Source organism: Macaca fascicularis, chromosome 1, assembly GCF_037993035.2.
Source record: "Macaca fascicularis isolate 582-1 chromosome 1, T2T-MFA8v1.1".
Classification (NCBI taxonomy): domain Eukaryota; kingdom Metazoa; phylum Chordata; class Mammalia; order Primates; family Cercopithecidae; genus Macaca; species Macaca fascicularis.
In genome coordinates, this window is record NC_088375.1 from 112,937,987 (window position 1) to 112,964,451 (window position 26,465).

A 26,465-nucleotide genomic window follows, 5' to 3' on the forward strand; every position below is an offset into this window, starting at 1 on the left:
CCAGCCTGGGAAACAGAGTGAGACTCTATCTCAAAAAAAAAGGTGGGGGAGGGGGCAGGCGTGGTGGCTCATGCCTGTAATCCCAGCAGTTTGGGAGGCCAAGGCGGGTGGATCACGAGGTCAAGATATAGAGACTATCCTGACCAACATGGTAAAACCCTGTCTATACTAAAAATACAGAAATTAGCTGGGGATGATGGCATGCGCCTGTAGTCCCAGCTACTTGGAAGGCTGAGGCAGGACAATTGCTGGAGCCTGGGAGGCAGAGGTTGCAGTGAGCCGAGATCGCACCACTGCACTCCAGCCTGGTGACAGAGTGAGACTCCATCTCAAAAAAATTAAGGGGGCAACTGCTAGTCTGACACCATGAAAATAACGTTTTTTTCCATATTCTCATTTTAAGATTTAAACTATAATTAAGATTAATTAGTTTATTATAGTCCCCAAATTGATAGCTAGTTATTTCCATAAAATTTCAACTCAACAAAGATTTGAGTGTCAGCTTACTGGTTTGAAATTTTTCTAAGTATAGGCTCATATTTTCTTGACTTTTAATACATTTTTCTTTACCTTGTAACAAGCCTACAACTTCTTTTATTTTTTTTGCCCCCAAAAAACTATTTCCTATTAAGTTAATTAACCCTTTAAAAATATAGCTTGAATCAGTCCTTTTTTCTCAAAGACCTCACTGTCTAGGCGAGGGTTAAGTAAATACACTGATGAGAACATAGGGAGCTATGTAAGTGCTATAAACCCAGCTATCATTGGTAGCCCTGTGAGATTACAATTTAGTGGGAATGTAGAAAATGCCTTTTTCTGGGTTATTAAAGACTAAATTTGATAGGGGATGATGGATGCTGGGAAAATAATTTAGAGGAGTAAGGCAGTCGAGGAAGAGGCATCAGCATAAGGAGACACACCAGCATGAGCCCAAGTGAGAAACTGCAGATGTCTTTTGGAAACAAGAAGGCAGACTGTGGTGAAAAGTAAGTAATGCTAGAGTGAGTTTACAGTCAGCCCTCTGTATCCGTGGCATCTACATCTATGGATTAAACCAACTGTGGATGAAAAATATTTTTTAAAAATTACATCTGTGTTGACCATTTACAGACTGTTTTCCTTGTCATTATTTCCTAAACAATATAGTATGACAACTATTTACATAGCATTTGCATCTTATTAGGTATTATAAGTAATCTAGAGATGATTTAAAGTATACAGGGGGATGTGAGGTTATATGCAAATACTATGCCATTTTGTATTTAGGATTTGAGCATCCCCAGATCTTGGTATCCATGGGAGGTCCTGGAACCAATCCGCCATGGATACTGAGGGACAACTGCTTCAGTTAGTCAATGGGAAAACAGAAAACACAGACGTAGAAATAGTTTAGGGCTCAAAAATGGCTGATCCAAGCTGTATTTTTAAAGGGTTAATTAATACAGTTTTTATGGGGCAAAAAATGAAGTTGTAGGCTTGTTATAAGACAAATGTATTAAAAGTCAAGAAAATACGAGCCTATACTTATAGAAGAATTTCAGCAGACTTAAGGTCCTCACTGTCTCAATAAGTGGGATTTTTATACTCATGGTTAGGATGCACAAAAGCTGATGTTTAGTCTACAAAAGCTCAACGGTGAATAAAATCTGGTATCATCCTCCTGGCTCCATCCTCAGAGGGGACAGTGAGATGGCATCAAGATATGGTGTGGAAGAAAGAGAACAAGCCCTTGGGGTAAATAGAATAGATAGCTGCTCTCATTCTACGTTCCCAGAGAATGATACCCCTTTGATAGAAAGAATGGATTATAAAAAATAGGGCAGATTTCTGAATATGTAGTAGGACAGTGTTTTTGACTCTGAAGAATTAAGAGAGGTGGGCAAGCAAATCAGGGCACTGCCACTGAGAAGTGACCCCATACTGAAGGGACAATGTGCTACTTGGGTTTTCTGATCTTCCTCCATATTGTTTATGCCCAGCTTACCAAAAGACCAAGGTTCATGGGTCAGGGACTACATCCAGAGAAAAATCCCACATGACTGGAGCATGGTAGACAGAATAGGGGGAGTTCTAATCTTGCTTCCAGTTGTAGGCAAGACTTAAGATAAAAATCTTAAAGATTTGTATCTTTGTAAAGATACAAATCTTAAGATAAAATCTTAAAGTTGTTATAATAATCTACATGTTAAGGATGGTGGAAAGAGTAGTGGATAGGAGGCAGTTAAAATCGATGCAAGTTTTGGGAGAAAAAAATTTAAGGAATGCTGAATTTTCGATGAAACAGGTCTTCAGCATGATGCTATATTACCTAAGGGTGAATATGTGAGAAGAGAGTCAGAATAGGAAAATGCAGGTACCACCTTCCTTAGAAGACCATGGTCCTGGCTCTGAGTCCAAAAGCCAGGGTTCCCCACATCAAAGCCCAGGACTGAGACTTCTCATCAGGTCTCCATAGCACTCTAGGTGTTGATGGCCTCAAGTCAGCAGAAATGATGCTGGGTGAGGATACTCAGCCAAGACTGAGACACACCCAAGTGTGAAAAGCCACGACTTAACAGTCTTCCCTCCATGACTCCTTCTCTGTTGGTTCTTGGGTCTCCTACCCTCCCCAGTATCATCAGTCATGCTGTGATGGGATTGCACCCTTTTCACAATTCCCTTATTCCTTGAAGCTGAATTGGATTTGGTGGCTAGGAGAAAAAAGATCCTATGGTTTTTCTGAAGTGACATTTGACAAGCTCTAGATCAATGTATTTTTTCCAGATCTTGATGTTGTGCAGTGCAAAAAGGAGAAAGAGGTACACTATTTGTCTGGATAAAGAATCTCACTTCTCAGTCTCTCTTCCTGGGTCCTTTCTTTTTGAAGGCATGAACTGGCTGAAGGTGCTTCCGGCTCCCAGAGTCACTCTGTTCTGTGACCTTTCATGTCTCCTTAATCCATAGGGCCTTTCCCTCTATAAAGTAATCATTCTGGTAGAGGAGAAGAAAACTAAATATAGGGGGAAAGAAAGCAATAAAACCATTAGGAATAGATAATTTATTATTATGCAACTAGCAAGCTGGGGTCAAAGGGCTTTCCCAAAAAAGTTGTGTTTCTCTATATTATAGGTGCCAAAATAGAACAAAACATCCAGGAGAACCACACTGAAACTCAGAAAAGAGACAATTTTTGAGGCCCACCAGATCCTGATTCCATTTTGAAATATTCTATTGCAGTAGCTCTGGGTAAATATTAGCTGGTTGCTAAAGACAGGATCTGAGGCTGGGCCAATTGTTAAGCCACCAGCTGTCTTGAGGAGGAAGATGAGGACTGTGAATGAAGGACACTAGACTTGCTTCTAGGAAAATAATATCTGATAAGGATGGTCAAGGAAGATACCTGTCATCACTTTAAAACTAACTTTACCAAAACGACTAGTTCTCTAGTAATCACTGAAATAACTGTTCTAGAAGTAGTATGCTTTAATTCTCTTTCACGATATCATAAATACTTTCAATATTGTTAGTACTTATTGCTACTATTGTTTTCGGGGTACTAAAACTCTTTACATACTGCTCGAATTGTGCAAGCACATAAAAGCTGGCTTCTCTACTAAGTTTTTATAGTGATTTAAGTATCTTGAAGACCATCACTGAGTGAATTTCAGTCAAATATCTAAGTAAAAAGATGGAGTTTCTGTGTGATTATAGCATTTGGGGGTCAATTCTGCTTTCTCTAGTAATTTTGGGACTCAGTAAAATAGTTCAAAATATGCTAACTTATATAGCAAGGAGGTTACTAGAAGAAAACACTAGTCTAACTAAAGTAGATCATGACTTCATGGTTAAAATAAATGTCATACTGCCTTTTAATAATACATCAAAAAAGTTCAGGAATACTATTGTATTCACTTATTTGTTTGCTTAACTGTTCATTAAAATGAACAGTGTGAAGTTCTTAGAATTACGCCTTGTTCCACAGACCTGAAGGATCTCTAGAGAAGTCATGTGACTCAATATGTTACCAAATTAACAATTGCTCAATTAATTCTCCCCTTCATGTATCTTTTAATTTATCTGCTAGCATCCAGCAATGCTTGGATGTGTTGATCTTGTTGGGTATACATATTTGATATACACAAGTTAGAAAGCGCTTCTTACTTTGTCTCACTGAAGAGGGGGAGAGTAAAGACTGTGGCAAGAAGAAACTTGGCCTTGGATTAAGTAGTGACACCAGAAAATGAACACATTTTCCCTCTTGGTTTGGGAGAACACACAATTAAGATCACAAAAGGATACATGTAAGTCGGGATGCCTCTTGCAGCCAGATGTTTCCGAATAAGTCGCTCAGTACCATACCAGTTAAAACCTTTCGTGGCATGTCCAATACGTGGAAGATGAACACTTGCTATTATGAAGAGAAGAACAGATGTCTTCACTCATCAAAAATTGATTGATGGGTATAAAATATACATGGGAGAAAATAATTATTGACTATCTCACTCAAAGCATGTAATTACAATGTCAAAAATATTCTGCGGGAAGAATTGTAATAAGAAAAATTAAATTATTCTGTTGAACACAAGGACCCACATGTTCTAGAAATACATACAATGGAAACAGATTATGATTGGTGGAGGCAAAATTAAAATAAGCAAAGATTCTCTAACAAGCCAATCAATTCAATAAGCTCTGAGACACACTAGGTTTGGAAACAAAACTAAACTCAATTTTTGTTGAAGAACTGTCTGTTACTGGGAACTGTGATTAAATAAATAGCATTTACCAACTACATATGACCAAGTTGCTTCATGTCTAGTCCTCTGCCTCCTCATCTGTAAAATCATGATAAAAATACCCAGGGAATGGAGATGGCCTACAGAGATAACCAACATTAAAAGTGTTTTGGAAAGGATGGCTATCTGACTACAAGATGGTGGGGTGATCACTTCTGTGGTTTGCCTTTACCATGCATATTAAGTGGGGTCTTGAAAAGTCCTATCAAAAGTCATATCACATGCCCAGAAACAAATTCATCTACTCTTGAGCACAGGAGGAAGAGCTTACCTTTCTTCTTCTTTGCTGCTAAAAATATCTTCTTCAGGCCCTCTTCTAGTGCTGCCATCTTAATGCCAGACAGGACATTGGAGCGATCACGATGCTGAGCCACAATCAAGGCCAACTGGAAAAAACCTCCATCAGATGACCAACCCGACATGAGACAGCCACACCATCAACCAAGTGACCGCCCCTGGAGGCGGCACAGCCCTTGATGGGTCACTGGGCCTTGGCTCCGTCTCTTTCAGATGCTGTGTCTGAACAGCAATGTCCTAACTGTGTGTGTGACTTCACATGCCATCATAATTCTCACTTGGTGGTCACTTTATACAGGCTTTTCTTCTTCTTTTTAAAGTATGTTAAAACCAGAGAATGAGTCCAAAACATATACTTTCCAAAAGTTCTCAAGGGTAAAAAAAAAAAAAAAAAAGAATTTTTCCGAATTGTAGGCATGGAAAAGATCTTAGAGGCTCCTGCATCCCAGCCCTTTGATGCCTGAGTCAGCTCTACAACCCCCAGGACAAGCAGTCATTCCATCTCTGTTTGAACAATTCCCATGAGGACAAAATGCCAAGTATCTCTCAACCATCCTAACCTAAGTGGGCAGAGCTGGAGAGTGTCAAGGGAGCTTCCGGGATAACATCATCACAGTCATATCATAGACATGGCACTCTACTCACTGTAAACAGTTTTCCTGAATCACTGGATTCTGAGTTTCTCATGCACAGACACTTTACTTTTCTCCTTTTTTAGCATTTTAGAAGTTACTGAAGGAATGACTCTACAGGAACCACTTTGCTGTTAGTTCACTGTGTAGTTTGGATGTGTGTCCCCCTCCAAATCTCATATTGGGATGTAATTCCCAGTGTTGGAGGTGGGGCCAAGTGGGAGGTATTGGATCATAGGGTGGATCCCTCATGGATGGCTTAGTGCCATACCCTTGGTGATGAGTTCCCACTCTGGTAGTTCACATGAGATCTAGTTATGTAAAGCAGTGTGGCACCTTCTCCCACTCTCTCTTGATCCTGCTCTTGCCGTGTGTGATACACTAGCTCCCCCTTTGCCTTCAACCATGACTGTGAGCTTCCTGAAGCCTCCACCAGGAGCAGATGTCAGTACCACGCTTCCTGTACAGCATCAGAACCATGAGCAAATGAATCTCTTTTCTTTATAAATTACCCAGTCTCAGGGAATTCTTTTATCACAATGCAAAAACAGCCTAACACAGTCACACAGACAGCAACTTCAAGAGGATGAGTCTCTCTTTTGGCCTGGTTTTGAAATCTCTTCTTAATTCTGGCTTAAAATTTGAATGTGAATTCAGGCCTTGGAGAAAGCCAGTTAGGTGGGGTAAATCAAACTCACTATAGGCATCCCAAGATGCCTAAGATGCAAAAGGATTCTGAGGTGGGCACAGGATACATGTATTAGTTCCTCTCCCCTGCTTTATTATGGCTGACTAGAAAACACAATCTTTCACAGAAATTTTCACATAATAAGAAATGAAACCCTCAGAGTTCTGAGTCATGCCTTCTTACTCACGCAGTAAATGTTTATGGAGCATTTCTTACGAGCTAGTACTATGTAGGGTACTGAAGATAAAAACACAAATAGAAACCCTGTACTTAGTTGGGGTCTACTGTCTGGACAGTGCTCCGGGGACGGATGGATGGAAGCCTGGGGACACGGAAAGTGCAGTGAAGGCTACAGCCCAATCTGCTTGTTATGGGCTGAACTGTGTCCCCACCAAATTCATACATTGAAGCCCTAACCTGTGGTACCTCATGTTGACTGTATTTAGAGACGGGGTCTTTAAAGGGGCAGTGAAGTTAAAACAAGGGTTTAGGGTGGGGCCTGATCCACTGTGAGTGCTATCCTTATAAGAAAGGAAATCTGGACACACAGACACCAGGGCTGTGCATGCACAGCAAGACAACCGCCATCTGCAACCCAAGGAGAGAATCCTTGGGAGAAACCAAACCTGCCGACACCTTGATCTTGGACTTTCAGCCTCCAGAATTGTGAGGAAATACATTTCTGCTGTTTAAGCTACCTAGTCTGTGGCTTTTTGTTATGGCAGCCCTAATAAACTAATACACTAGTAGAGAGGCCAATGGGGGCAGGGGACACTTCAAGAGAAGTTGATGTGAGTCCACTTTTAGTTCTGAAAAGAGATGAGTTTTACTTACCAAATCTTGCCCTTTGTTTCTTGATTCTTTATCATCAACAGGAAATAAAAGGACACCTCCCAAACTCAAGTCTGAGGTAAAACAGAAAGGAGAAACATAAAGAACACCAAGTTCACTAAGGAATGAATCCTCCTTGTATCTCGCCTTCTTCAAATTCAGTTGAGTTTCAGGACCCACCTTCCTACATAGCCCTTTCTCACTTTCCTGGCCTCAGTAAACCTCTTAGCTGGGTACTCACCTGCTTCACTCCTGAATTTTTATGATCTCCTAATTTAATGCTCCTCAAACGTTAACAACAAAGTACCCCTATAGACATCAGAAAGTGAATACAAAACCCAGAGGTAGCTGGGGGGCTTTGGGGAGGGAGCATTATGAGCTTGAAACTCCTTTGGTAGTTTTGTGCTTGTCTTAAATCATTCAAATTATTACATTCTACTTTATCTGTATCTGTTTGTATATTTTCCTACTCTATCCAAATCAAATAAAACTGATAGTGAAGAAAAATGCGCTAATTTAATTCTATGGCTTTACATAAGCTGATGTGAAAGCAGTTAGAATCAAAATAGAGATACTTGTGTTAAAAACTCTAACAAATATGGCTGGGCACAGTGACTCACGACTATAATCCCAGTGCTCTGGGAGGCTGAGGTGGGAGGACTGCTGGAAGCCAGGGGTTCCAGACTAACCTGGACAACAAGGCAAGACCCAGTCTCTACAAAAAATAAGAAAAAATTAGTTAGGTTTGGTGTTGTGAACCTGTAGTCTTAGCTACTTAAGAGGCTGAGGCGGGAGGATCTCTTGAGCAAAGGAGTTCAAGGCTGCGATGAGCTATGATCACGCCAATGCACTCCAGCTTGGGTGACAGGGTAAGACCTTATCTCAAAAAATAAAACAAAACTCTGACAAATACAGCCAGGGAAGGCCATGAAGGGAAGGTTGTAATGCACGAATGTCTGAATACAAGAACTATCACAACAGATTTTACAAAAACCACAACCTTGAACAAGGGCTTTGGCAACCTTACATAAAAATATACTTCTGCAAAGACATCTGCTCATCAACTTCCTGCCCAACCACGGCCTGGTGCCACCCTTGTTACTAATCCTTGTAGCCAAGGATAACTGATTCAAAAAAAGTATGTAATCTTCCTCATTTCTCCTTAAAAACCTCAGGCTGGGTGCAGTGGCTTATGTGCGTAATCCTAGCATTTGGAGAGGCTGAGAGAGGTGGATCACTTGAGCTCTGGAGTTCAAGGCCAGCCTGGGCAACATGGCAAAACCCTGTCTCTACCAAAAATTCAGAAGAGTGGCCAGGTGTGGTGGTGTGCGCCTGTGGGACAAGCTACTTGGGAGGCTGAAGCAGGAGGATCGCCTGAGCCTGGGAGGTGGAAATTGCAGTGAGCCAAGATCGTGCCACTGCACTCCAGACAGTGAGACTCCATCTCAAAAACAAAAACAAAACAAAACAACAAAAACCCTTTGTTCATTTTATTTTACAGACACTGTCTATTGGTTAGGTTGATAGCAGTTTGAACGTGTTGTTCAGTCATTCTAAAATACTGGTGGTGCTACGCCATCCTTTTGATCAAATCCCCCAAAAACGACCAGCCATTACCCATTCCATTAGATAAGGTTCTGCTCAGAATGGCATCTCCCTGGACAAATCATATAAGGTCTTCAGGCCCAAGCCTCCGGCGAAAACAAAACTCTCCTCTATTCTTCCGCCTCAACCCTCCACTCTGGCCTGCCTGGCCTGTACGCCATCCGCCACACAAAGGAACGGGGTAACTGCCGGGGTCCTTCAATATCCACACACGAGGAATACTAGGTGTGGTAATGAGCAGTTGGGAACCCTCTTGCCATTTCACTCCACCTACTCAAATTCGACCCACCTTTCCAGGCCCAGGACCTCCATGAAGCCTTCCCTGGGAATTCTAGTCTACAGTTTCATCTACTTTGCTGCACCCTGCTTCAATCCTTCTCCAGAGAAAACTGCACACTCCCATCTCCATTTCCTTACTGAGCACTCAGGCCTTAAGTCCGAGCTCCCCACTCAAAGTGCTCCAAGGTGAGCAACCTTGGGTCAAATCCATGGCCTTTTCCCAATTCATCCTCACTTCAGTGTCTGACACCATGAATTTATCTGCCTTCTTGACATACTTTCCTCCCTTGTACCTCAAAATACTGCACAAGTTCCCTAATTTTCTGACAATTCCTTCTGTCAGAAATTCCATCTTCTTGTCTCAAGTCCTAAGTGGAGGTGTTTTCCAGGTCTGTTCTACGCCTCTCATTTCTCCATCCTCTCTCCCACATGGTTTCAAACACAGACTCTAAACAGGGACTCCTCAATCTGCACCTCCAGGTCTGACCTTTCCTGGGTTTTGCTTTGCCAGCTGCCCAATTAGCATCTAGATCTGGATTGACTATTTCAACACACATTAACCCTTCTTTCAGTAACTTGTTTTACTAGAAAAAGTAGTCATACTAAGTTCTTATATCCCTTTCCACCATAGAGAACTGGCAAGAATTAGGAAAAAACAATCTCTAAGGAATCTGGAGGGCCCTTCTCTATCATACGAGGTCCTTCAATCTCCAGAAAATAACCACAACAATAATTTTATTCCTCTTGCCACTTTGTTATTTCTGGGTGTAAAAGGAGGTGCCTTTTTCCCTTCTCCATGCCAAGGGACAACATTGTTCAGGCTTCTAAGTTCCCCTGGCACCAAACAGCTTTATTTCTGTCTCCAGGGAGCGTTATACCTCAGGTTGTGCTGACTTCGTAAAACCTCTTCATTCCCCTCAGCACCAAACCAAAGCTCTTGTCAGTATTTTAATGGTATGTCTGATTTCTCTCCCACAGGTCTTTTTCTTGAGACAGTCTTGCTCAGTCACCCAGGCCGGAGTGCAATGGCATATCTCAGCTCATTGCAACCTCCACCTCCCAGGTTCAAGTGATTCTTCTGCCTCAGCCTACTCCTGAGTAGCCGGGATTACAGGCATGTGCCACCACGCCTGGCTAATTCTGTATTTTTTTGGTAGAGACAGGGTTTTGCCATGTTGGAGAGGCTGGTTTTGAATTCCTTGCCTCGTCTCAGCCTTCCAAAGGGCTGAGATTACAGGTGTGAGCCACCACACCCAGCTTCCCATAGATCTTTGATGTTTCCATGACATATTCCTTCATCTTTATTCCAATACTTTTTTTTTTATGAGACAGGGTCTCACTCTCACTCAGGCTGTAGTACAGTGGTGCAATCACAGTTCACTGCAACTTCAACCTCTTAGGCTCAAGTGATCCTCCCACCTTGGCCTCCCGAGTAGCTGCGACTACAGGTGTGCACCACCACATCCAGCCAATTTTTTAATTTTTGGTAGAGACAGGATCTCACTATGTTGCCCAAGCTGGTCTCAAACTCCTGGCCTCAAGCAATCCTCCTGCCTCAGCCTCCCAAAGTCTGGGATTACAGGCATGGGCCACTGTGTCCAGCCCATTCCAAGACTTTAACATGTATGCAGGGATTGACATTTTTCAGAATACACACATTCATTATGCTCACTACAGTTCCATGAAGTAAGCAGAACAAGTATTATTCACAAATCACAGATGAGGAAACAGGTACAGAAAAGGTAAGGGAAAGTCTTGAAGTCACAGAACAAGTAGCTAATTTATGACAGAATTCAGTTCCCAATCAGTTATTCTGATTCCTTATCCAGTGCTATGTAACCCTCACGATACAGTCTTAGGTGTCCTCTCCTCTCTTATTCCACCCGTAACCTTTCCCTCTGCTTTGCTTCTTACCTTTCATTTTCCCCGCCAGCTCATATATTTTTCTTGGCTCAGCAGATCGTTTTTCCAGAGCTGTAAATAAACCACCTCTGCCCCAGTGGCCAGAGTCATCTGATTGAAGAAAGAGAAGATTTTCATCTATGGGAGGTAAAGTCCAGTCCCCAATTTAGAAAAACAAAGGCACACAAAAGGGACTTGTGGAAGAATGATTTTTCAAAGGGAAGAAACAAAATATCTTATCTCTCCTAGGAATATCACAGGTTGGACTTTCCAAATATGTTTGTGTTTTCTGGAAGATATAGCTGGGGCCATCATAATAGGAAAGCATCTCAAAAATTAGTGTTCTCAATGAGCAAAATCTCTGTGGTGCATCTGTGATTCCTGGGAGATGACTGCGGAAGGACAGAGAGTAGACGGAACATTACAGAGAGAGTAGAAGCAATGGTTATGCAACAGCACACAGGCAAGGTTATAAAACAGCACACAGGAAAGGTTAAATGACTTATTCAAGCTGGTACTAACAAAGCTGCTTAGTATCTTAGCATTTATAGGCATTCATTCACACTACAAACGTTGGGTAGCATGTATTACATGTAAGGCATTGTTCTAGGCACCAGAGTCACAGCAGCAAACAAGAAAAAACCCCTGCTTCCATGAAGTGTATTTTTAATGCAATGCAACAGTCAAATAAACAAATATGTAGGTAATATGTCAGGTGGGACAGGTGTGATAAAGGAAAATATGGGAGAAGGGACAGAGAATAACAGAGGGAGGATGGGGCCTGTTTTATATGGGGTAATCACAGAAGACCGCTCTGAGAAACAGACATTTGAACAACATTTGATGTGGTTATTTGGGAAGAAACGGTTTTAGGCAGATGAAGTAAAAAGTACAAAGGTCAAGCAAGGGAACGAGCTTGAAGGTTTGCTTTTTCTCAAAGGATTTGTTTGTCTTGTCAATGCTGCTTCACTTCAGCCTCTTAAAAACCGTGTGCAGAGGATAAGGCAGATATGGTCCCATTCTATGGATAAGGAAGTGGAAGTTGAGAGACTGGGTAACTAAACCAGGTAAACGAGAGCGCCAAGAGTGAAATGATTCTGGAATGTCTCCTGACTTTAAAATTCACACTCTTTTGACCGCGCAATACTACACTGGGACCACCACCCCTGGGTCAGGGTTCTGCCCCATCCTCCCCAGCTCTTGGCACCATAAGGATTGAGGCCCCATCCTCAGCCCATACCACTTCTCGTACCTACGCAGTGCACGATGAGAGCATCCTCGGCCCCAGCCTGAGGGTGGGTCACATCACCACTAACATACTTGAGGGAGGTAGCATCTGGGTCTTGGTAATCCAGCTCAGCAGAGCTCTCATCTTCCCCATTCTCAAGGTCCTCTGGCTCGCTCTCCTCAGAGGGCAGGCAGAAGGACTGATAATGGTTGGATTCCCACCAGGCCATCCTTTAGTAGGCCAGAAAGAAAAGGAAATTAACCCAGACAATCACAATTTCCCTTGGAGCACATTTTATAGTGCTGTTCACAAACAATATCTGCCAAGTAGAAATGCAATTAGAAACTCACTCGGATTGAAGTTTTCTACTTATTTGTAAATAAACAAGTCTTACTGATTAGGCTAACTGCTTCCTGACTACAGTTCAATAATGAGCACTCACTGAATGTTCCTGTTTTTAAGAACATGACTAAAAGAGATTGTTCAAGTAAACTACTCGTTGTCAGACAGCTACAATAAAATCTTAAAATTTTCTGGTTTTGGCCAGGCAGAGGTAGCTCATGCCTGTAATCCCAGCACTTTGGAGGCCAAGGCAGAAAGATAGCTTGGGCCCAGGATCTTGAGACCAGCCTGGGCAACACAGTGAAACTCTGTCTCTACAAATAAAAAAAAAAAATTAGCCAGGCATGGTGGCACACACCTGTGTTCCCAGCTACTAGGGAGGTTATAGTGGGGAGATCACTGAGCATGGGAGATTGAGGCTGCAGTGAGCTGTGACCATACCACCGTACTCCAGGCTGGGTGACAGAGCAAGAACCCATCTCAAAAAAAAAAATTTCTGGTTTCAATGGAATGCATCTTCCCTGCCTTACGCACTGAGACTTTTCACTTACATAGAGGAAATGTTTTTAAAAAGTATTCTGTTACCAATAGGAACCAGCTTAAAAGAAATTTTCTGTATTTTTAAAGTGATGTTCAGCTATGGTCTCACTATACAATAGTGACTCCTTCAACTGTGGTCCCCAGCTTGGTTAATGCAGACATACTTTTTCTTATGTTCAGCCTCTTCCTTTTGCCTCTTCTTCTCCTCTACCAGTCTCCTTCTCTTGGCAGCAGCTTCTTGTCTTTTCTTCTGTCTGTCCTCCAGCTCTTCTGGACTCAGGACCTGCTTCCTTTTGGTGGATCCCTCCACAAGGCCTGGGATGAGAACCTAGAGGAGGAACAAGATCCATCACCAGGGTCAAGAAGATTCCTCCCTAAGTTTCATTATCTCTAATGCACACTGTACATTAGCAACATGCTTAATATTCCACAGAACACTGCATCTCCACCCACCCTGCATGGTGGGAACTGGAGCCAAAGCACTTGGAGGCACTGTTCATACTACACACTTCTCAGGCACAGTGGTCAGGATACCATGCTGTAAACTCAGCCACAGCATTGGCATGGTTGAAACAGTCATTTTGATTCATTTCATTAGGAATAAGGTACTTCAGAAAAGTAACTTTTTTCCTTGACTAAAAGCATACCCTGCAGGATGCCACTTCACCCATTTTTAATGGAAATCTTTCTGCAATGTATTATATAGCTTTTTTAAGACTATATTTCAACATCATGATTATCTTAGTGATAGCCAGCATTTAATGAACACATATGAACTGCCAAACACTGTGAACACTACATGTATCATTTATGATTGCCATCCTCTTATTGCCATAGGGTCATCATTACCAACAGCAGGATATGGTATTTTGGTATAATATAGGGATGCCTTTAGGGGTGACTTAGATGGACAATGCCGCTTTCCCCTGCATTAAATCGTACAATATATTCTCTCCTTCGTAATGTTTTTTATTCTGACTTTCTTACATAGTTTTTATACTGGGGTATAGTTATTATATTAACATTTCAACAAACACATACTTATTTCTTGACAAATCATCCTAAGAGAACAAAATAACGCCAGCATCATTTTTTGTTTTGTTTTGTTTTTTTAGAATGAGAGTTTGGAAGAACAACTTTTAAATAAATTAACAGTTCTTACACTGCCTTTATTTCGGAGTGATCGGCCCTCTTGACTAGTTTTCTCCAAAAGGGTTTTCTGAAGGTTTACCAGTTGTTCAAATGATTTTCTGTCTTCCTTACTGGGCTCTTTAGAATAATCTTTACCTTCAAATAAGTACATATGATTTTCTAACAACATAAAACACAAAGAGAGAAATGTTAGATACCAAGGAAAAATAGATTAATGCTATTCAAAACAATAACTAGAGTGGACAAGAGAACAGCCTATATTCTAAATGGGCTAAGTCTGGATGAAGGTTATTTCATTTCCCATCCCACTGACACTGAAGAATGTGGGTTCTACATGGGGATCCCATGTGTTTATTTTTCCAAGGGGAAAGCATGGCTTAAAGCCCTTTCGTTCATCCCTAGATGGTTTGTGAATCTCTGCTGGATTCCTCCGTTCATTGCTCGTTCATTCATTCCCAACTATTCCTCAGCACAAATCTCACTGACATTAAGATCATCTAATAAAATCTATACTTTTTTATTCCAAACACACTTTTAATATTCAACTTGGCAAATCTATGAGAGAATGAAGAATCACAAGAATAATCCCTTGGATTTACAATATTCTTTACAGATCTTGGCAAGCATCTTCATCCTGATCCTCACCACAATCCTGCTATAACTAATCCTACTTTTGAAAGGGAAAACTTTCTGCTCAGGCAGAAATTAAGGGACTCTGCAATTCTCACTAGAAAAGGTGGGATCTTCTGATTCTAAGGCCAGTGTGCTCTTTTCAGTATATAATTGTGTCTGTAGAAGGGTGGAGAGATAACAGGCTAGCAAATAATAATTGTGGTAATAACAATAGCAGTGAAGACAATAGTGTCATCTTGAATAGTACTTCATGCTGTCAGATCACTTTCACAACTATTATCGTGTCTGATTGTTCCAACTGTGTAAAAGAGTAAAGCAGGCATTAATAGGACCATTTTACAGATGAGAACACAAAGGCTCAATGAGGTGGAGTGATCTGCCAACATCATGAATCAAGTGATTAAGAAAAGTTAGGATCAGCCAAGACTAGCAACCACAGATAGGTAAGATAATGATTCAATAGGGAAGCATCTTTAGTAGCACATGTTACCAAATAATGTATTTTCACAACATTTGTGAAATCCGCTATAAGTATGTTTTCCCTAGAGAGTATGAAAGCAAAACATTTTCATTCTCAAGAGATCAATTGCTTCACACTTGTACCCAGATCTAACCAGCTGTAATTCTAATTGGCATTTGCTAATTAAATCAGCAGGGGGCTTTCAATGAGGCACTCTATCAACAAGTAGAAAAAAATAGAGCTGAGAAGTGTCAAATATGATCAACATATGTAGCTTCATACTGCATGTGAGTCTCAACTTCCAAACATGCTTTTTAAAAAAAAAAAACCCTGGCATTCAAGATAAAGCAACCCTGTTTTTTATTTAATTCTGACTGGGGCCACGTTAATTACCAGTCTTTCCTATCCACTTACATTCTTAGTAATCATGCTCCCTATCTTCACTCTGCCATCACAAGCCTAGACACGCATCTCTGTCCTACCAGGATAATCATTTACCACAGAGCAGACCCATACCCATTCATCAAAGAGAAAAATCCAAAGTTTAATACAACTGGGGATTTTTCCTGGCAGTTGGACTGTCTAAAAAAAGTAAAATTATTTTAGGCAGTTGGATTGACTGAGAAATATAATTATCTTTCTGGAAAAGAGTGTGACTTTATTTTGTTCTAGTAAACGTTAGGAAAATAAGCTGAAATTATCTGGATCAGTACAGAACTGAGTGTAAGTGTTGTTATTTAATATAATCAATTATGACTTAAAAATATGATCACATGCATCTATTTCTTCTCTCACTTGAAACCACCAAGTGACAGTTAAAGGAATTTTTAAAAAGATATATGAGGCAATGGTGGATGAAAAAGTTCAATAACCTTTTGGAAAATGCAAAGTAGCTGGAGGGATAATGACAGATTAAGAAGAGCCATGGAAACAAAACACAGGTGCCTAGCCAAGGGCTCATTAGGAGTCTAGAGACCCTCTCAATCTCCGAAGAGCTTAGGACTTATAAGTACAGAGTACTGCAAACGGGGGAGCTGAGAGAAGATGTACACCCCAAGGAGCAGGAGTGCTATGAGCCCTTGACTCACCCTGCCTTTTCAGTTTGAGCAACCAGATGAACTCCATTCTCACCTCTCCCAGGGAAAATACTAGAGGATTAGTCTCAGGAGAAAATGGGCTGCCCAGTGAAAAGATGTCAAATATGGATCAGGGAAGGTGCCCTCCACGTAAAAGCTGACTCGCCAACCAGGAATAAGCCCCAAGGCCCATGCCCCTGCCCATGCCAGAGCTGCCATCAGCTTTGTGGCACTTCATCAGCACATGTGATCAGACAGCCAGGGAATACCAGACAGTTGGGGAAACTATCAATGAGAACAAGAGACCCCCCAAACAAGTTTTCTTTTTTAGAAAAAGAGGTACCATGGTGACTATAGCTAATGATGACATACTGTATTCCTGAGAAATACTAGGAGGGTGGATGTTAAGTGTTCTCACCACAAACATATAACCATATGAAGTGATGTATGTTCATTAACTAGATTTAACTATTCCACAATGTACGTGTGCTTCAAGAAATCATGTTGTACATGATAAACACAATTTTATCTGCAAATTTCAATGAATAGATAAATAAGCAAATATATATATATGTGGTTTTTTTTTAAAAAAAAGAAGGAGAAGTAAAAGTCAATGCAGTGGGAAGAGAAATACTTTTTAAAAAGATATAATAAATATCCTCCCTGGAATACATATTAAAAAGCCATAATAAATGTCCCCAGAGAAGACAGTATGTCTTTGAAATGAGAACAGAGTACAATTAAAACAATAAGCAGAGAACAAGAAAGAGTTCTTGAAGAATACGAACAAGATATTTTTATAAAGAATTTTAAAGTAAAACATAAAAAAAGTCAAAAAGCAGTTTCCTGTAAAACAATGCCAGCTGCCCAAATTCCAACTTTTCCACCTATCCTACAAAAACTATACAGATCAACAAGGAGAACAAAGCCGCCCCAATCCATGCCTACTACACTAGGAGTCAGAAAATACTACACACTTCAACTTATGGAAGTAAGAGAAATGAATCCCCAAAACCAGCTGAGCCAGCTCCAAAGCCCACACTAAAGTAGACAGTCAGGCAGAGACTATGCAGAGGAGAGGGCAGGGGGGTTCCGGAAAGGTCAGAGATAAAATTTACCCGCAAAAGAGGATCACAATCCAAGTGGCAAGATAATGAGGATAGGTCTGAGACCTGGTGGATCAGAGAAGTGGCTACTAAGGAACTGAACGGAAGGGAAGGTATAAAAACACATGCAGCCAGGAATTTGGGGAGGCATTGCTTCTGGCAGGAAGAGAGAGACAACTTAGAAGTGGGGAGACATCCTTTGACAAGTTTGTGGCAAAAAGAAAGAGAAAGCAAGTGATGGAAATTCACAGTCCTATAGAAACAAAAGAGAACTGCAAAACCAGAAATCATGCCACTACCGCTACCCAACATGAAAAGGAGCTACCATCTAGTAAAGAAACAGCACTACTCTCTATTATTGAAAGAAAGCACCGGTGAATTAAGAAGCCTAGTAAGACTCCCAAACCTCTCACCCCAGTCCATATTGAATCTCTGCTGCAGCTGGTCCAGAAAAATAAGTCATTTCAAAATAACTACAAGATGCCAGGGAATGCCTTTACAAAGTTACCATGTGAAAAATTACTTCAAGTCAGAAATTTAAATCCTCAGAATAGAAAAGAAGAAAATGACAAATGCTGAGAAATCGAGAAAAGAAAATTTAAGAGAAAGGCAACCATCTCCTACATCTCATGGCGTATTGTGGAAATTAAATGGAGAAAGCACGTGACAAAGTCCACACTGTTGATGAACACAAAGTAAATGCTCAATGTTAGCTGCAATGTAACAAACAAGTAATTCTCTTGTTTAGAAGAGGAATGACTATGTGCAGAGCATCATACCAAGGATGGTAGAGGCTTCACTAATAAACAAAGAAGATGCTTGCAACCAAGGGAGGAAAGTGACAAATTCAAAGCCTTAAGATTGATACTATCACAAACATTAATACTATGATTTTGGTTCACAGTTCAGCTACAAGGGAAGAGCCACACATATTTACAGTTAGTCTGGATACAGTTCTTGTATCAAGCAAGTCTTAAACAGTGTGCCCAAGATGACAATAGGGTAGGGTAGAAAAAAGATGTCCCAGAGAGCAGCATCCAAAACTTTCCATGGGGACATGAGCTCTAGCTTGGGGTGGTTGTGCCATTTGCTCTGCTCTAATCTCCGACTTACTTCCTTCCTCTTGCTCTCTTATCCCTCCTTCTGCTGCAGGCAAGGCATCAGAGACCCACTGGCCATCTTTTGTTTCTCCCAGGATGGACTCCAGGTCTATTTCATCCATGGTATTCCCCTCAGAGGCAAGCAGTTTATCCAAACCGAATTTGAGTATCTCACTCAACTTGAATAGAGGAAACAAAAAAGTCCAGTAAGTTCTCATGAAAAGAAACATTAGGATATCAGTGATTGGCTAAGTGGATTAACGACACCAGGCACAGTCCTTCTCTAATGAACAGGCAGCCTTTCTGCTGTCCCCATCATAGATGGTAACAGCCAGGGACATTTCATAGTTGGGAGGATGGGTAAGCAGAGAGGTGATAAATGATTATCGGAGGTACTGACTTTGACAATTCTGCATAAAAACAAAAAAATATATATAAGCCTCCAATTTTTTTGAAGAATAACAGTAATTTCCTGCATTTTCTACAGCACCTCTCCCTGACTCTTTTTCATAAGCACTCCCAGCAGCCACCTGAGGTCAGAGACCCTGTTAGCTACTTTCCGACCTCTCCACTGCCAGACTCCTTAGAAAGGGAAGGTTACACTGGGAACTTTACCTCTACCATGAACTGACTCCTTTTCTTTGGCAATTCGTTTTCCTAACGCAGTGGTCTATGGAAAACACCTTGGCAAAGACCACTAACAACTTCTAACCACCAGACCCGAAGGCCTTTTCTCTGTTTGAATTTTTCTGGATGTTCCTCTGGCATTGCACTATCCTGTTGCTCTTCTCTCGTCCCTCTCTGGAGTACTGTCAGCCTATTGCCTATGGCTGTAGGAACCACACAGAAAGCATAGATCATTTTTCCTGGCTTTCACTTGCTACTTCCAACTTTGCACCTCCCTAAGTACTAACGCTGAGATCCTGACCCAAGGTGGATTCCAACCTTGGGCCCTTGTTCTCATCTTGCCCTTTTAGACTGGGTTAATTATCTCTAGATCGTCTATTTTGTGAGTAACTTGGAAATCTTAAGGTATTCTGTAATTGCTTGAAAAAACAATACACAGCTCACTTAAGTATGAATGTACCTAGATATATTTATATTTACCCTCCATATACATAACCAGGATGACTGGCTTTGGCAGCTGGTACCAAGAATAGTAGGAAATCAACTATTTATGATAAGAATTAGTCCATACTGGGACTCTTCCTTCAACCCCCTTGTACTTATGCTCACCTCCTGGCTCTCCCTTGTTATTGCTCACTTGCAATGTGTCTTAGTCATTAAGGAAATTACATGTGTTTTTATGAGAAGCTGTATATTACAGTAATTAAGGTCATGTGCTGGGAGGTTACAGAGTGCTTGGATAGGAATCCTAAATCTGAATAACCTTGGGCAAATTACTTAAGATGGGGATAAAGATAGTGTCTATCTCATCCTGCTATTATTATTTACTGAAACAACTGGAAAAGAGCACTTCAGACAACACTCAGCACACAGCATCCAGTAAGTGTTCACTATACCTGCATCTGCCTGCCTGTTTCTACTGTGTCCTCCCTGCAGGATAAAAAACCTGTTTCCTTCTTTCAGGCCTTCAGAACTCCATACCTGCTGCTTAGATTTACCAAATCAGAACCACATCTTTTACTTTTGGTTTTCTGGTATTTTTAAAAAAAAAAAATCCACCAGGCGCAGTGGCTCATGCCTGTAATCCCAGCACTTTGGGAGGCCAAGGCGGATGGATCACAAGGTCAGGAGATCAAGACCATTCTGGCCAACATGGTGAAACCCCGTCTCTACTAAAAATGCAAAAATTAGCTAGGTGTGGTGGTGCATGCCTGTAGTCCCAGCTACTCAGGAGGCTGAGGCAGAACTGCTTGAACCTGGGAGGCGGAGGTTGCAGTGAGCTGAGATCGTGCCACTGCACTCCAGCCTGGAGACAGAGCAAGACTCCACTACAAAAAAAAAAAAAAAAAAAAAATCCCCTGCTTTCCTTCTAGACAAGGGCATCGGGTTATCACCTTTGCTTCTGGCAACCACAAATAACTCATAGCATCTGCTTGGGGAAGAGATAAATCAGACATTAGAGTCAGAAAGTAACTTTCCGATACCCATGAGCTGGGCAGTAAGTCCAATAGAGTCCCTCTCAGCCAACAGTCCATGTTCCCACTAGTATGTGGCCCCATGGGGTGGAAGTATGTCTACACCTTTCACAGTGATGTGTCCACATCACAAGATACCCCGCACTGGACCTCTGGAGCTCCCTCCACTGGGAGAGTGCAAACAACCTAAGACATCCTTCCTCCTCTAACAAGAGAATGTGGGCCTTCTGAGGCTCTGTCAGTTATCCCTTCACCATGCCCAGCAGTGCCCTTCTCTCTCAAGGTTCTATGAAGAACTGTTCTGTGGAAAACTGCATTTAAGGGTATCTACAGCGTACCTCTACCTCTCTCTCAAGCTTTCATCTCACATTTGCAATTGTCTCTTAGACAATGTGAAAACAAAACGTACAGCCTGCCCTATCACCATTATGGTTAATTAAGCATGCATGTGACATAGAGTCAGCAACAAAAGGAAAGTCAGAAAAAGAAAAAAGCCACACTTACCCCCTAAGATAAAGAACAAACAAATAAATAAAACCCAGGGTTACTCTTTCTAGTTCTAGTCCCAAAATTAATAAAACCTTGAGCCTTTCCTGTAATTGCTGACTCCCTAACAAAAACAACAGGATCCCTGACTTTTGCAACACTGATATGTAGAGATATGCATTGGCCTTTGCAGATATGGTAACCATGTGAGAAAACTGCTGTTTTAAAACCCATGTTCAGACTAATTACAAACTTAGTAACTGCTTCTAATATTGTGTAATTTTTTCTCTCTTAAACACTTCTATTTTTTGATAGACTAGTCCTTTCCAAGCCTACTCTATCTTGCAAACTTTTGCAAATAAAATTCTTTCCTTTTGTCTGAGTCTGCCTCTAACAATGGTTTATGTTTATATTGTATTGTTACTGCACACTCTGACTAAAGCCTAAATTATCTTTATCTTCCTAAAACTCTGCCCTACCTCCTATTTTCCTTTCTACTCTCCTCATCATAGGGGCTTAAAACCTCACAGACATCTTTGAGTTTTCTATCTCCCTACTGTTGAGACCCACCTCTAAACAGTAGCCAGCTCCTGTCCTTCCTTCTTTTGCAATGTTTCTCACACCAGACTCTCCCACTGATGCTGCCCTTGACAGACATTTATTACTCCCTTCATACCTGCATCTTTCTAGTATCCTGGGAATTGGTCTCTTTGCATCCAGCCCCTCACCCTTAGGGCAAAAAAAAAGGATCCAGGAAATATTATGAGTTCTAATTTTAACCCAAGGGCTGCTACAGAATAACTCTAAGTCCTCTTCCAAAAGAGAGCTCTAAAATTTTCCAATCCAGTGTCTGTCTCCCATCCAGTATTCCCTTCTTTAAGCAAATTACCTCTAGTTCTTTCACCCATTTTTTTCTATGGCACAATTTTGAATTCCTGATCTCATTCGCCCTCTTGTGAGTATGAAGTAATGTAAGTCACTGATCAAAGGGTCTGGGATTAAGAAGGAAGTACAGAATTAATTGTTATTGACTACGCTGAGTTCTTTATTTTAACTAATTCTCTTAATAGCCCTCTGATGTAACCCGTGGTGTCTTTATTTTTAGAAATGCAAAAAGAGTAGATCTAAGAGGTTAAGAAAGCTGCTCAAACCCAAACAGCCAAGAAGTGATGAGGCTTGGATCTGAATTCTTAGTTCCTACAGACCCTGCACACAACCAGCACTGTGGCAGGTGTGAGGGAGGCCAAGAACAAATGTGTAGCTGGGGGAGAGTGGCTGGTGAGTGCTGGTTCTTTTCATTCACATGCTTCTCTACAAAGGGTACTGGCATATTCCAAAGTGAAGAACAATATATCATATCATACCTGGAGGTCAGCATCGGCAGACGGTTTCTGGGCTCCCAGAGTAAAATGGCCTCCTTCTATGATCATGTTGGTGAGCTGCAGTTTGGAGGCTGCTTTCCTAGACACTATTTCTTCCACAGTGTCTCGGCCAATCAGTCGAATAACTTTAACAGACCTGGACATAAGTCAAACGAGGGTATTGTGCTATAAAGGTCTGCAAAGCTGGGCAAAAGTATGCAAGGTAAATACATCTAAAAGCAAACAAAACCAAATACCATATTCAGGGTACAATGAAAGGGAGACTGGTTCATCTGGACCTGAGCACTTGTTAGAGGAACTTGCCCAAAATTCTCTCTGAACCATTTCAAGAGAGTCAAGGAAAGAATGATGGGGTAACCATGACTGAGATTCCTTATCTGTGGCCAAGCAAAATCTCTGGAAGATCAAATTATCCTCAAAGGGCAACATTTATTTTTTATTTTTTAGCTTTGCTCCATAGCCCCATAACCCCATTTTTTAACTGAGTTAGACCTGACTCAAGAAGGATGAATTAAATGACTTCTAAAGTTTCCTTCTAATCCTTTCACGGTTTGATTTTGCTCTTTCCAATAAAGTCAGTCTGGACTGATAATGTGACCCACCCAATACTACCCTAGGAGTCAGTAGCACAGACGGGCTAAAACCTGGTGGTCTCTCGGCTTCCAGTGTGGGACTGTCGCCAGGACTATATTCTTCACCTTTCTCACAACCCGGAACTGCTGCTGGGCAAGCCAAGGAAGCAGAAAAAAATCACTTACTTGTTTTGGCCAATTCGATGAGCCCTGGCAGCTGCTTGCAAGTCATTCTGAGGATTAAAGTCACTGTCAACAAAAATCACAGTATCTGCCGCTGTTAAGTTCATGCCAACTCCACCTGCAAACAATGCAAAAAGGAACATAGTCAGCAGCACACAGAAGAGGAGCTAGAAAATAAGCACAAGGCTAGAGTGGGTCAGACTGATAAACTGAAATCAGTCAAAACACTTGGCTTCGTCCTTCAAATGGACCCACACCCCCAACTCCAGAGCCTTGTTCTAGCAGTGAGAAGTGCTACCTGACCTCTTACTGCCTGAAGGGAAAATTTTTATGACTGAATGAAACAGAATGAGCAGAGCAGGGGCAAGTGGCAAAAGTGGATACTTAAGTCAGTGCCATGGAGCCACTTTTTCTCTTCTGCTTAAAAACCTTGATTGGGTTTTGATTAGAGTAGTCTGAGGAAAAGGACGCGTGCTCTTTCAGAAAACAGATCTAAATATGAGAGGTCTGCAGTGTGCACTGTCAAGAGAAGAGCGCCAAATGTCTCTTGCAAGTTACAACTAGGAAGAAAGATCTCTGATAAAAAGTTAATGAGAAGAGGGGATGATATTCTCCTCCTGAGCAGAGAGTCTTTTTTGTACTTGTTTCCACATGAATCAAAGAGAAAGTAACAAAACCAGCGGCAAGACAAGAACCCTCCACGGAACAACTCGCTGGTCTGTCTTCAGTGCTGCAGGAAGAGAGCTGAGGAGGTAAACTGAGTTACAGGAATTCATTAAGAGGACCATGAAGGTACATTGCAGCCTTCTCTTTGATTAATGTGAAAACAAGTACAAAACAGACTCCCTCTTGCCAGGGTCGTTAGAGCTTGTTGCTGAAACAAGCAAGTCTGAAAGGGCTTGTTCCATGAACCTGAATTAAGGACTAACTTTTGAGAAGGACTACTGACCATAAGCTGGATCTCCAGACAAATCAGGGAGGAATATTCTAATTGAAGTCTTCGTATCAAGTTGAAGTTGGAACAAGGAGGTAATCATGACCGATTACTGAGAGATGCTAAATTATACCTAATAATAATGATAATGTCACTTATGCTGTGCTTACTACTTGCCAGGCATTATTCTAAGCACTCTCTCTATATTAACTCCTTTAACCCTCACAACAACTCTGTCGGGAAGCTGAGTAGTTGCTACGATTATCCCCACTTTATAGATGTTGAAAGGGAGGGTAAGGGACTTCTCTGAAGTTGCAAGGCTAGAAGGTGAAAGAGCCAGGATTCATTCCCTTGCAGTCTGGGTCCAGAGCCCATGCTTTTATCCACTATACTGTAATACTTTTCAAGCGCTTATTTCATTTTAAACTGTGTTCCATAAAATTATCTTCTTGAATTCATGTTGTCTAAGTGCAGCTCTTCTTCACGGAGGGGTGAGATTTTTATAAATAAGCTACACCCACATCCATGAATAGGAGCATATTCATGAGCTATCACTGCCATCTGGTGGCAATATGATTCAATCGCAGAAATACTTCAAAGTTGGAAGGAAACCTGTTAAATACATGAAAATACCGCAAAACTACAGCAAAACTGTGATAGCAAACACAACAGTCAGTGTTTGGAAAAGGCTAATATCCAGGACAGCTTCAGCCCCCAGAAGATCTACTCTGAGTCCTCCGAGGAGATTAACTGAAAAGCAGAAATGTCTTTTTTCCTAATTTTAGACATTTCAGACATAATGCTGCTCTCTGATGATGACATCATTAAAGCATAAATAAAACTGTCTTCCTGACAGTGATGATGCACTGCCTGATTCTTTCAGTTTCTCCTGAGACTAACCCCGAGGCAACTGATCACATGAGAAAATGGCTGAGATTCTGCGTGCAGTCTATGACCTTGGAAGACTGAGGCCAAATGAATATGTTATTAATTTTATTAGTGAGATAAACACAGGTGAAATAATCTCCTTATAATCAAAAATTGTATCTAACACTTCTTTCACATACCCTTATAGTACTAGGCATTTATAAAGCTTTCTAAATAAGACTGAACTCTCTTTTTAGAAAAATATCAATCTGTCTTTAATAGTAGACACATACCCCTTTCATGTTCCTGCATGTACTCCATCCAGATTTATGTCTACAAAACTAAGATAATGAAACTAGGATCCTATGAGTTCAAAACTAAGGTCAGCTTGCTCCAGGACATGAGAATAATTTCTTATTTTATTTTTAAGATAGAGTCTCATTCTGTCACCCACGCTGGAGTGCAGTGGTGCAATCTTAGCTCGCTGCAACCTCCGCCTCCTGAATTCCAGTGATTCTCTTGCCTCAGCCTCCCTAGTGGTTAGGATTACAGGCACACACCACCACATCCAGCTAAGTTTTGTATTTTTTTTAGTAGAGACGGGGTTTCACCATGTTGGCCAGGCTGGTCTCAAACTCCCGACTTCCAGTGATCCACCCACCTCGGCCTCCCAAAGTGCTGGGATTACAGGCGTGGGCCACCGTGCTGGCCTCTTTTTTTTTCTCAGACACCACAATGACTTACAGAATCATTTCATCTCCAAGAACTGATTTCAAATTATGTAACATATTATGAAAGCACTCTGTAACTAGTAAAGCATTACATATGTCATAATATTCATGATTTAAGTCACATATGGACAATGTCATAAATAATTCTAAAAAGTTGGTAGTTTCAACATAATCACATTTTTAAACAACTAGATTTTTGTTAAGCTTTTCAACACTATTCCAGAGGAATAGTCCAGAGGAAGGACAACTAGCAGACAAATTCACGGCTGGGAAGAAGAGCTACTTCCACTGAATGTAAATGAAACATTCCACAAAATTACAGAAACCTTTCAGGACATTCCCAGGTCAATGGTCAAAGCAGATTAAAATTACTTTCCAATAACCCCAGGTTTCAGCCTTGCTTCTTTGATGAGATGACAGTTTGGACAGGCTGGATAGAAAAGAGCACCATGCTTGAAGTCCAGTACCTTGTTTTACATTCAATAATAACCTCACCTTTCACAGAATTAAGGAAAAAAGTATACTAACAGTTGGGATATAATAGTACTCTATTATCCCTCAT

At 41.2% G+C, this 26,465-nt stretch overlaps 1 protein-coding gene across 15 annotated transcripts in view; it reads right to left on the reverse strand.

The window, feature by feature from the left end:
- Positions 1-3,022: 3,022 nt before the first annotated feature.
- CHD1L (chromodomain helicase DNA binding protein 1 like) overlaps positions 3,023-26,465 on the reverse strand; it is a 55,167-nt gene continuing 31,724 nt past the window's right edge. For 13 of the 15 annotated variants that reach the window (XM_073997058.1, XM_045380149.2, XM_073997119.1 and 10 more), the window contains 11 exons: positions 23,375-23,489; positions 22,599-22,752; positions 18,660-18,825; positions 14,282-14,430; positions 13,284-13,447; positions 12,262-12,467; positions 11,022-11,120; positions 7,227-7,297; positions 5,047-5,161; positions 4,279-4,387; positions 3,023-3,353 (listed from right to left, as the gene is read on the reverse strand). In XM_073997058.1, coding sequence (XP_073853159.1) covers positions 3,275-3,353; positions 4,279-4,387; positions 5,047-5,161; positions 7,227-7,297; positions 11,022-11,120; positions 12,262-12,467; positions 13,284-13,447; positions 14,282-14,430; positions 18,660-18,825; positions 22,599-22,752; positions 23,375-23,489 — 1,427 coding nt within the window. In that variant the 3' untranslated portion in view covers positions 3,023-3,274. Of the gene's footprint in view, positions 3,354-4,278; positions 4,388-5,046; positions 5,162-7,226; positions 7,298-11,021; positions 11,402-12,261; positions 12,468-13,283; positions 13,448-14,281; positions 14,431-18,659; positions 18,826-22,598; positions 22,753-23,374; positions 23,490-26,465 lie in introns of all 15 variants that reach the window. The other 2 variants (XR_012415634.1, XR_012415633.1) reach the window with 1 other exon arrangement.